The sequence below is a fragment of the Melospiza melodia genome, chromosome 2, assembly GCF_035770615.1.
Source record: "Melospiza melodia melodia isolate bMelMel2 chromosome 2, bMelMel2.pri, whole genome shotgun sequence".
Taxonomy (NCBI): Eukaryota; Metazoa; Chordata; class Aves; order Passeriformes; family Passerellidae; genus Melospiza; species Melospiza melodia.
In genome coordinates this window covers 85566719-85579746 of record NC_086195.1, presented here as the reverse complement: position 1 = coordinate 85579746, position 13028 = coordinate 85566719, and the positions used below count along the sequence as shown (strand labels likewise).

The 13028-nt window shown below is 35.2% G+C and overlaps 1 protein-coding gene across 11 annotated transcripts in view; it reads right to left on the bottom strand.

The window, feature by feature from the left end:
• The window catches only part of NBEA (neurobeachin), a 454524-nt gene that overhangs the window by 333284 nt on the left and 108212 nt on the right, over window positions 1-13028 (bottom strand). For all 11 annotated transcript variants that reach the window (XM_063149159.1, XM_063149160.1, XM_063149163.1 and 8 more), the window contains exons 9-11: window positions 9655-9852; window positions 9121-9254; window positions 1483-1591 (exon numbers count right to left, since the gene is read on the bottom strand). In XM_063149159.1, the coding sequence (XP_063005229.1) occupies window positions 1483-1591; window positions 9121-9254; window positions 9655-9852 (441 nt within the window). The remainder of the gene's footprint in view (window positions 1-1482; window positions 1592-9120; window positions 9255-9654; window positions 9853-13028) is intronic.

The window sequence follows — 13028 nt, the reverse complement described above, 5'->3', positions numbered from 1 at the left end:
TCTTCTCTGAAGTATTTGATTACATGCAAATAAACAACAGATACAACAGATAATTTAAAAATAATAAAATTGAGACTAGGAAAGGAAAGGATGTTTTCCCACCATGTGTGCCAACTGAATATAAGCATATATTGAAAGAAGAGAACAAATCCTTTCAAAGAACTGCAGCTAAGTAAATATAATGTAAAAAAACCACCCAGAAAGAAACATATGTTTTAAGAATTATGCTGTGATCAATAGAAATCTTTTAAATACTCACATGCCCAAGTCTAATGAACATAGCAGGTGTTAATTAGAAGAGCATGGAAACTTTTTTTTTTTTAAATCATGTTGAACACTCTAAATCAATGTATTCCATGTGTATAAACCATAATGCTCTATTCAGGGGAAAGCCCTCCATGAAGGCTCACCAGCCTGCCTGTGTGTAACTCACCAAACCAAAGCTAACAGCTTTGTAAGTTCCTTCTAGTTATGACACAAGAAAATGTAATCCTGGAAAAAACCAGCACCTTCGGCTAGTTCTTTGAAATTGTAAATCACACTTGCTTAGCAGTGAAAACAGAAGCACAGAAAATCTGCTTTTAGGTATTAAGTGAAGGCATTTCCCCAGCACAACGAACAAAGGGAACAGAATGAGAGGAACTACTTATCATTCTTCAAAATTCAGAACATTTTTGAAATGTGATATTATGATTCTTATCTTCTGTGAAAAAGATTGCTATGCTGACCACATGGTAATGAAAGTCCAGTAGCAGGCATGCAAGAATGTCAGAGCCATGAGCTTCAATCATGGGACCATCACTATTTTAGTATAGCTGACAGTAATTTGCTCTCAGATTATTTAGATTATTAAACCCCAGTAACAGGGTGTCAAGAGGCAGGGAGGCAGGTGATGTTCCTCAGACAACTGAACTGATCCTCAGGTTTGAGATAATGGCTCATCATGCCTAAAACCAAGCAAGTACAGGGAATGCCCCTTGCAGGGAATGCCCCACCAATATTTTTCAGAAATTAAATTTTGTTACAGTTTTTTTTCTTCAAAACACAGGACAACTATTTTGACAATTTCAGAATTTTCACAGAAGATTAATTTAACTTTTATTAACATACACACACACAAAACCCCTCAGTTATGTCATTTCTGCTTTGTACAAACTAGAAACAAGAGAACTTTCCTAAGCAAGTTTGGGGGGACAGAAAATGCAGAAATATAAATACATTAAAGTGATTCCCAAACAGATCTAAAGTAAAAACATAAATAAGAGAACAGAACCTCCTCAAGAAAATTGGTTCTTTGAATACTGGTATAGAAGATGGTGAGGAAGATGAAGAGTCTCCTGTTGACAACTTATAAAATATTTTTAATTTGCAATGTAAGTCACAAATATATTTTATTCCACCAGATACTTGAGCCAGGTGATTGAAAGTACCACAATGGCAATAGAAATACTAAGAAAAAAGATAAAAATCCTCCAAACATACCTTTTCAAGGAGATAGCCAATGACTAGAAAGCCTTTTCCACCAAGCATTTGTTCTTGCATGGCTACTGAACTCTTAAGAAGCTCAACCAAGAAAGCCAATAGGGTAGCACTGCATGTAAAAAACAAGATTTTTTTCAGATTAAAAATGTTGCTTTCTCAATAATCATCAGCTATTAAGTGAATAGAAATAGGCTTAAGGTGGTGAACAATTCCTTAAAAAACACAAATCTCATTTTTCCCATTGGAAAATTTCTCCAGTGATTTTTCACAAATAACAGTGGTAGGAGTGGGACTCCAGAGGCTACAAAGACATCACCCAAGAGTCCATCCCAGCAGTAACTTTAAGTGAAGTGTTCAGAAAGTACAGGGAGGGAAAGTGTTCAGAAAAGGTTACAGTATAGAAACATAAGATATATGAAAGACTTCAGGGGATGAAATTGGCAAGAAAGTGAAACTATGTTATAAAAACCAGCAGTGGAAACACATGACAGATCAATCCACCACAGGGAAAATAAATCATAATGGACTCTTGGGTGATGAAAATAAAACAAAAATATACTAATCTGTTGCTGAAAAATCAAGAAGAAAAGGAGAAAGTAAAAAGAAAAGTGACAGGAGGAAAGTATATAAAATTACTTTTCAAATATCTCAAAAAGGTAGATGACAAAATGTACTGTAGTGCATATACAACACATACGTAAAATCATTGTCTTTTCTAAAAATTAAATAGATGTAACAGCTCCTAGCTGTACAGACAAGTGCCTGCATCCATGAAAAGTTCTCAGGTAGTAGGTACAGACAAGAGTGAAAACTGTGGGTTTTGCAGGTATGAAAAAGGGACTTAAAGAAAATATCCAACCTGCATTTGATACATTTCAACTTTACATACAGTATCTAGTCATCTAAAGGTTCACTTGCTCTTCAAATAGAATCTTTTACTTTGAAATAAATGTTGAGTTTGGTTAATCCATGTCAGCACCAAAAAATAATCAAAGTGCTGAGGAATACAAGATTTATTCTGTTTGTTGAGTAAGGCTGCCATGCAAAAGAATAGAGAGTAGCCAAAGTACATGCTGGGAACATGAAATAGTGCCTTGTCTTTCTTCATTGTTGAATGGTCATAATAATCCATCTAAAAATCACATACAGACTGCTCCACAGAGTGTCAGCAATAAAAGAACACAGATAATATCCATTTACAGTATACTCCAAAGCTTTTATCAAAACAGCCTTTCAAGCTGTCACATCAACTTCAAACCAGATTATGTGCATCAATTTTTTCTTACCCCAACCAAAAGTTTCTACTGTATTTGTCATCTAAAATAAGAATCTAATCATTTTTACTGCATGAAAATCCATAAGCAGGTCACATTAAGTGTTGAAGATTTTAATTTAGATTTTTTTAAAAATTAAAGAGGTGAAAGAAAATTCCATTTAGATAGGTCATGCTTACTACCATCCTCTATGTGTAACCTTATGACTTACGACAACAAGCCATTATGCATAAACTCAAACAGCATACACCTTTGCAGAATTATAATTCAAATTACAGTAGCAAATAATGCAACTATTATATTGAAGTGTTAAAAAATATTCTTAAAATGGATTTTAAAGATTTTTGTACCATATACAGCCTTAAGTTCATTTTCTATTATCAGAAGTACTTTGTCAAGAGCCTTTATATCACAGTTTACTTGTTCATTCTATGAATTTAGATGTAAACTCATGGGCTAGTTATTCTTATCTCATATTAATACAATCTCTATACAACTGTTAGAAATTCTGATAGACACTGAATGTAAGTTGTAAGACACACTGACACCACAACAATAAAGATTTTTCCCTCTTTTGCTCTATTTGAGCACACATAAACTACAAGTCCACTCAGAACTCATAAGTGACCAGTTTATACCTAACCATGCCACCCACACAGAAACAGACAAGCTGGTTCTGTGTAAGAAAGACTGACTCAAAAAAAGTGTAGTAATTCAGATGTAGTCAGTGCCCAAATATAACTTTTCAGATATTAACCATCTTTATGCTGGCTATGGCTGAACAAATTTATCCTGCCTGCCCACATTACCACTGCACAGAGCTACCTTAGCTGCTACTGTAGAGTGATGACAGTGATTCTAGTTTCAGGAAAATGTATTAATTTAGGCAATGCCTTTGTGAATGAGCTATGCTTTCACTGAATTCCAAAATGGCTTTTAACATCTATTGATCCAGACACATAAAGATACCTCAATCAGCTCTGCAGAGTCAGCTCAGGTCTGCAGGCAGTAACTCTAACTTCTAATCCTTCTGCATTATCCAAGATTGCCACCATAAATAATAGAGTTGACTGCAGTATATAGTAATTCAAATCTTGGGACAGCACACATGAATGCATCATTACACCTTCAAGCACATTAAAAAAATCCAAGTACCAGAGAATGCAGCAGTTACAGAGAACCATCTGTCAGGCACATAGAGGTGCAATGAAGTTTGAGATGAATCTTGTACAGAACTACATTATTGATAAAAATTAACATAATAATTGAATATAACTAGCAGTTTGCCCACATTATTATGCAGGAAATTAAGTAAGTAAAGGATCTGTAATATTTTAACTCATAGAAGAACTATAAAATCAAAATGGAAGGTTTTAAAATTCTCACTGCATGTACAGTACTGAAGATGATCACCCTACCTGATGATCAGAGATAGGCAGAAAACAGACTACATGCTGTCTGTGTAGTTGGGGCCTGTGTTTTGGGGTTTTTTTGGGGAAGGAGGTGGGAAATTGTATGGTATTTATGGCTTGGGTTTTGTTTTGTGGACTTTTCCCCCTCAGAGAAGTTGCTTAGACTTAGGTGAAACTTTGTTTTTGGAGGAGGAGATGGGAATGAAAGTGCACTAAGAAACAGCTGCTGCACACAACAATGGTTTCACATGTAATGTTTTTCTCCTTACATATTATGCCAGAAAGCATCTGATCTGGTTGAATTCTCAAACTTTCCCAGCCTCTTCAAAACTTCTTTTCCCCCACAATTTCAGACTGACCTCAAGAAATGTGTATCTAGATATAAAAAATCCAAACTGAAGTAATGTATTTTTCACCTCAATATTGCATTCTAAGAATTTAATCTGCCTAATTTGGAGGACTGTATCCAGAACTTTCAACAACTTTTAGGGATACCCAATTTATTTTTTCACCTTGGCAGCTGAACACAAATTAAACCTGAAGATTTGAAATATGAAAATATTTATCAGCAGAAACAGGTTGCCCAAATCATTCTTTTTAAAAGGTTGCTGTTGACAGAGGGAAAATAATATTAATTAGAAGATGAAGTTGAACAATTTTTCAAACAGGATTTAACAAACTTACGAGCAACTAACATGCATCAGATTGCTGCACAGTAATTGACATTACACATTAAACTTGCAAAATTCTGCGCATTGGCACACAAAATTTGTCTCCATTCTTTCCTACTTTTAACACCCCTAGATATAAAGGATACTTCAGCCCGTTCCTACATCTCTTCTATATCATGCCCTTCCTAGAAGACATTAGTTTGTCTGCAGTGGAGCCAAGATACAGATAGAAACAGAAACTGTATATGTCAACCAACACTAAATCAGAGAACTATAATAATTACTGAAAATACATCTAATTTCTGGGGAAAAAATCCAGTAGTTTTCCATTATTAAGCAGGAGAAAAAAAAGGTGATAGACCAAAGCATGATGATGCAGAACCTCCAGTGGCTACTGTTTAGATACTGTTTAGAAGTACCTTAGGAGCCAGGAATTTGCACTCTTAGGATAAAAGTGAAATTTGCTTTGGCTTTTTGGTTTTTTGTTGCTGCAATTTTTTGGTTTTTTGTTGCTGCAATTCTTTTATTTTATTTTTAAACCACTACACAGATCATTTTCTCTAGAATCCTCATTCCCGTGATAATTTTCTCTGTCACATTTGCCCTAATATAAGTTTCATCTTGGATCATGTATTACAAAGTTACCTGTACAAATTACCTTTAAAAAAGGCACCTTTAACTAAGGTAGGCATGTTGCTTTGGAGATCTAAGTATGATTATTAATTACAGACAATTTAACTTGAAGAGTCTATATAAAAGAGAATAATACATGTATTTGTTTTGTCTGATTCTCTTTGGGAAAGAATCCTTTATAAAGATAAAAATGGTTTATTTGTATTTTCAGCTTCTCCAAAGTAATACAGAGAAATTGTACGAGCAACTCCATCACAGGTAATTAGTATGATAACGATTGAAAATTAATCATAGCATAAACAGATAAAGTAGTATTAAGGACGGTCATAAACCAACAATTAATGTTTCCATGAGCTACAGCTATGGCAGCTCTCTAAAGTGCTTCCCTAACTTCCAGTTTAAATTTTTTTTCTTTCTGTAAGAAAGAAGAAGAGAAAGGCGAAGGGATTTTTTTCTTATGCCTTTTCAATTGTTTTCTGATAACATGTGGTGAAGCTAGTAAGACAAGTAATCAGGTCTCATTCAAAAGCACGAGTCAGCTGAATAGGTCTTGTGTGAGAGAAGTAGAGAAGCAAGTCACCTCTGCTTACAGGCAAAACATTTTGTGACACGGACTCCAGTAGTAAATTAGCCACCCTTAATAGTCCCTGGATCTTCTGGAGTATGCAGAGGTACAGCAGTTTAGTAGTTTACAACAGATTTCTACTACGTGTTGCAGTGGTTGGATTTTCATTATAAACCCGTGTGCAGGCAGACTGATTTGGCAAATGACATTCCAGCTGTCACAGTTTGGGAAAATTCAAGCAACTGATTTTATCTGAGCACAGCTAGGTCACACTAGTGATGTAGAGTTTTAGGTGCAATATCCAGCACTCTTCCCTTCAAAACAGAGAGGGAGAGAGTTGCCAGCACTCAACAGTGCAGATTCTGAATTTTACACTGGAGGCAGCAATGAACTGGAATCTTGGCTTTCCATGAGAGGCTCAAAGGCAAATGGAAAAACCTCAGGAAGGATTACTTCCAGACCTACTCTCAAATTTAAATACCCGAGCCAGCTGTGACAAGAAAATTATTGAAAGACAGGATGAGAGGACAGGTTAGGAACGTAGGACACCACATGGCATTCATCTTATTTGCTGTCATGAACTTCAAGATAAATTCAATTAAACTAAAGAGATTGAGAAAAATTATTGGAAACTTACAGATTTTTCATATTAAGCTAATAAATAAAATCAATCCATCGAACTAATTCCTGTCAAGTTGGGTTGTTTCTGTAGAAATCAATAGGAACCCTGCCTATTTCTTATCAAACTATAAATCTTAGAAAGTAGATACTCTGTTATACTTATCTTACTTATGAAATATAGATAATTTTGATAATTCTTTTATTTATGTTTAGATGGTGAGGTTCTGGGTTTTGCTAATAAAACCCTTCTAATATTAAAAAAAATCCAAGCAAAAAATCAAATAATTGAAAACCCTGAGCTTTTTAAACAGTTTGATATTTGCAGGAGAGAAAGAGGTGAGAAGGACTCAGAAAAGCAGTAGAACTGGGAAAGTTCTCTGTTGCTGTTACAGAGACATACCTGTATACAGACAGATATAACTCAGCATCAGATACATAAGGAGAGACAATAATCAAATAAATAAGGGGGAACAAGGAAAGGACTCATTAAATGCACTGCTTCCCTTATTCCACTCCTCAAATGATCCTTTTCATGTATAGCATTCATTCCCCATTAGCTCCTTTCTTTGATCCCAAAAATATTTTCTTCTTTTATTTGCCTACTTCCTTTTTCACTTCCAACATTATTTTTCTTAATACTTATATCTTATTAAATAACATATGAGAAAATAATGCACAGACACCAAAACCTACAAACACATAAATTACATCTCATCAAACAGCCATTTGCTGAAACTTTTTTTCAATATGTTCTGGAGTTACAATCACATCCTCTTGAATTATGCATTTGTACAATCATATAGCACAATGAATTACAGATCTCTTTTTAGAATATAATCTAATTATAGAAGAAATTAATTGACTTATTAAAGACCAAATTTTTTTCTACTTACAGTTCAACTAACTCCAGAAATGTTCTGCACATTTGCAATTGAACAGTATGAATGTTCTCACTCACTGGGTAGACCACACACTTGGGAAGAATTAGTCTTTATCTCAACTTCTAAAACTTACACTACATTCGTTCTTCATTTTTAAACAGATCTAGTTATTGCTTTGTCACCTATTACAGATTCAGCTCCTTAACGAATTTAACATACATTTTATTCCTCTGTGGAGATACATACACACATAACCTTCCTTAAACTAGAATAAAGCATTTCAGTCTTCTGCTTTGCCAGTAAATAAAAACATATGGTGATGTTTTTTTCCCAAGCTTATTTCAAACCAAGCATTTCTTTTTTTATTTCCCTTACTTTACAATGCTTCAATGCAAAGTACATCCTGCAAAAGAGACTTAAATATTCCAGTATTACAGTTAGTTACAGTAACCAATACACAACCACTTTTCTGTCTTCTAAAATTGTTGGCAATTTTCGTATTAGTTAATTTTTTTTCAGTTAAGTATTTTTAACTGAACTATCTAATGCAATAATAAACATCCAGAATAATTAATAGAAAAATATTATAAGCAGGAAAATAAGCTGCGTGCTCAGCATTACGCACCTGTTTTGTCACCTAATCCAAATAGAAAAGCCAGTTTATTTTGTCCCTAAACATTGCTTTCTAGCAAGCTTTAGTTACAAACAATCCTCCAGGGAAACACCATACCAGTTGTTCAGCATTATCCTTTCAGATTTGTTACCCTCAAAGATTTAGGCCAATCATTTTTCTGGAGAAGTTTAGCTATCCTGTGCTGCAGGAGAGGTGCCTGCTGTAACAAGTACGTGGCAAGAGATCTTGTAAAAATAACCACAGCTGAGTTGATGTTGAGAAAAGAGTCACCGTGCCAGGAGATTTTTGAAAGACGTGCAGATGTGGCATTTAGGGATGTGGCTGAGTGGTGGACTTTGCAGTCCTAGGTTAATGGTTGGACTCCATAATCTTAAACATCTTTTCCTAAAAGATTCTATGACTCTAAGTAGCATGGATATTAACAAACACCTAGGTAGTCTTTTTCAACATCTGTTTTTAACATCTGTAAAGACTTTTTAACTTAGATGTGTCTTCCATAGCACCAGAGGAGAAACTTCATGGGTCCCAGCTTAAAATTCTCTTGTTATGTCCCCAGTCACTATTGCAATTGTAATATGGCCACAAAATGCCTGCTCATAGCTTTATGACTTTCTGACCACATATTAAATAATTTTTGAATGCTATGAAGTATGAATTCAAATGACACAGACTTTGAGAAGGTAAGCAACATTGCATTTAAGGAAAAGCATATTGAGTTCTTTTAGAAGTTGGGTGAACTGTTGCAAAACTATTCTTAAAGACTCTAGAGTGATTTGAATTCATTACTTAATTGTATCAGTTTTGTACAGTAAACAAATTTTTTTAAATTATATTTTTAAAAGAAAGAAGGGTAAAATGTAGAAAAAAATTAGAGAACATGCCCACAAAAAAAAGGAAAACATTTTGTAAACTTAATTTTGTTTCAGTCTTGGTTAAAAGAGGCTTACCAAACTGTTGTTTCCACCTGACTGTCGTGCAGCTGTCGATTGTCTAGCTGGGCAAACAGAGGAAAAAGAACCTGGATCCCTCCAATGGAATGAATTGCGCTGTGAATGGAGTGGGTTACAATAGCTTTCACATCCTAAAGACATAAAATAAAGGAAAAGCTACAATTAATCTCAGTTTTAAAGGACAGTTAAAAATATAATTCTGCAGCACTTCAACACCAAATTGAGTGCAGACTTTAAAAAATTTTGTTTCAATACTTATACTTCAATTATAATGACTACACTTAAAAGCAAACATTAAACAGAAAATTTTCAGTAACATGACAAACTGTGCCTTATAGTAGGAAGTCTGTATTTCTTATGGAATATTTTTTTCCTTGCTTTAGAAAGGGAGCAAAGAAAGAACAGTTCAAGTGAAAGTTATATTAAAAGCTGACAGAGCACAAAAGAACAATCTCTGTACACTAGCAGACAAATCCTCTGTGTGATGTTCAGCCAAGAGTAATCACAGAACATGAGCTTAGCAGCACCAACCTGAAGCATGAGAGCATGGGGGGAGTGTACAAAAATGGAAGGATTCTCCTTTGGTGAGGATTCAAGGCATAGCTGAGCATCAGTGGCCTTTGCATTATAGGTAAAAGCGATGCTGCTGGCGAGTTTCCCATCATACAGCACTTGTTTATGGTGCTCAGCCAGATGAATGTCACTCTCGGATTTAAACTTGAATGTGCTCTGAAAAAGACCCAAAAGTTTTACAAAGTAATTAATTTAGACAAATTCCTTGCCACAAAAGATGCAAAAACTACATTGGACTTGAGAGAGAATAAATAAACTACTAAACTTTGCTTGCATTTACCAGTAGTCTAATGCTACTGAACAATGAGATAGATTTGTTTCTCTTTAGTCTACATCACATCAATGTGTCAACACATTATTTGGTATTTTACATATTATCTCTCTTTTTAGCATCAGTGTTTACAAGCTTCAGAAGTAACTATCTTAAAAAAAACACACACTAACCATAAATATGTTAAAATAAAATTTAAGCAAAAAACACACTAAAAATAAAGAACAAATTAAATGTGCTGCATTTAAGTTCATATGAGCTCACTCAAATTAGAATATAAAATGCTATACTATGTTGATAAGAGGAATAGTTATTTTTGAACAATATTAAAAACCATGCTTAATTAACAGTCAGGAGTATACTCAAATGAGCCACTTAAAATCCAAAATAAATCATAAATGCCACATTTTACATTAATTTTTTGCAAATTCAGAGCTTTTCCAAGGAAGACTGAAAATGAACATATCATGATTCATATCTGATCTAAAATTAAGTTTTTTGGCAACACTGAAAAATCAACAAAGCACAAGAAGATAGATTTCTGTCTTTCTGCAAAGCACTGTAAGATCTACTTGGCATATAACAATTGCATATAACAATCATTTAACAGTGGCAAAAAACCAATTAATTAGTAGTAACACAGTACAGTGCTGTATTGATACAAGGAAAGCAAATTTATTAGAAATGACCACCATTTTATTGCAAATGAAGATACAAATATATATATATATATGTGTGTGTGCGTAAATATATACATATATAAAATGTTACTGCTAAAATATTTTCTGAGTCTAAAATAATTTATTTCTGAGATTATACATGAATCATTTCCCTTGCTTTCACTGTGCATAGTGAACACAATTCTCTTTATCCCTTTGGTCCTACCAAACATCTCCTTTCTCCCACAATCTCCTCTTTCTCTGAAGCTACTGGAAGTATCAGCACTGGGGTTTTTGTTATCCATGCTAGAATTAAAACAGGCAACTTATAAGCTATTGGCTTCTCTTTCCAAACAAATCAGATTCATACCATTGATGTAACCCCATAAACCCCATCCAGCCTTTTCAGAGCTCTCAGGGCTGCTGGAAACCCTGAAAAAAATTATTTTGATTACAGCAAAACAGTGGGAAAGCCCATTTGCTCAAGTGACTGACAGCAATAAAAGGTCTGCTGACTGCACCCCTGTGTATGTGGCCAGAAGCTGAGCAGGCTGGCCACCTGATTGGAGCTGCTGGAGAGCTCTTGGAGCACATTTGTCTCAACCTTGCACTGTCCCAGCCTCGGTGATGTCTGGGAGAAGGGAGGCTGCAATGCTGAAAAGGTACCAGACACAGGCCCCATAACAGAAACCACAACCAGGAAGGGCAAATGCATGTAAATGGCAAATTCATGTAAATGGCAAATCTGTGGTTCAGTCTGCGTTTGACAATGAAGGGTAGCATCTTCAGCTGCACTAGGAAGGATGCTGCCAGTAGGTGGAGGAAGGTGTTGCTTCCCTTCTACTTAGTATTGGTGAGGCCACACCTGGAGTTCTGGGCTCTCACAGGGAGCCAGGCACTTACTGGAGAGAATGCAATGAATGGTTACTAAACACAGAAGGATTGAAGCATCTCTCATATGAGGAAAGGCTGAGAGAGTTCAGACTCTTCAAACTGCAGAAAAGAAGCAGCAGAGGGGATTTCATATATAAATAACAGAAAGTAGGTCTAAAAGAAGATGGAGTCAGACTCTTCTCAGTGGTGCCCAGTGGTATGACACAAGTCAATGGGCAAACCTGGAACAAAGAAGGCTCCCTCTGAACATCAGAAAACACTTTTTCACTGAGAAGCTGCCCAGCAAGGTGACAGAGTCTCTGTCTCGGGATTTATTTAAAAATTGCCAGGAGATAGTCCCAGGCAACTGGATCTAGGTGACCTTTATTGAGCAGGGAGGACCAGAGGACCTCCAGGTTCCACTTGCTTCCTATATCTTCAGCCACTCTGTGATTCTGTGATTTGTATTTGGGTTAAGAGTCTGTTCTGTAGGGAAACTCCCAGTGGTCCCCACTTATTACTCTGTTCAAACTGCAAAGCTGTTTAGAACCAGAGACTTCTTTCAGGCTGAAACTCAAATATCCTGCAATTGGCGATATTCATTCAGCCCAAAGGATCAGACTACAACCAATCCAAAGTAAAAGCACCAATATAACACACTGTGACTATTCAGTCCTCAGCACTAAATGATTTAATCCAGAAATATATTCCTGTTGTGCTACACTACTTACTGAAGTAGAAATTCGCAAAGAAGGAATATTATGCTCAGAACATGAGAGCTGGCTCTCTGTTGATATGGCTGCCTAGATCTCACTTATCAGGAAATGACTGCTACAGATTACAGATTTGTCCTGTGGAAGGTAGCATTTCACCTCAGAGGGCATTTTAACTATAAATAGAAATCTTTGTGCACTTTCTGCAGAGGAAAAACAATTTAGTCATTTCACTGATTTCCAAAGACATCTACAACATGCTTGTTCTATATTTTAAGGGTTTACCACATGAAAACACTTATTACCCTGAAAATCTTCCATGCCTCTCAACTTTTTCAGATTCCAAAGCTCATATATGGAGTTTTTCATAACTTTGCTGTTTAAATAAATCAAGGTGTTTCAAAACAAAATCTTACCATTTCATTACCGTGAAATCTTGCAGTGTTCTAAACCAGTTAGGTTAAATCAATTTTATACACAAATTTTGACATTATTCTACCTCCTCATTGGCAGTGTTTAATATGCTGCAAGAATTTGAGATCACTATTTGAAAGTCAGACACAAGTTTTGAATCAACATTATACTGCCTCACACATTTAGCAGAAAAAACAATTAAAGAAATATTCTGTCATCATCTAACAAAAGTGATCATAAATTGGAAATTCTGGTCCCTTAATCTATAAGATTATTGTAACAGAATGTAAAGAGAGGTTAAAAATTCTGATGTATGATACCACTTTATTACTAGCATTGATCCATAAGAAAAGAAATTCAGTATATGCATACTGTACTGGGGACTTGGGAAAATACATTCAC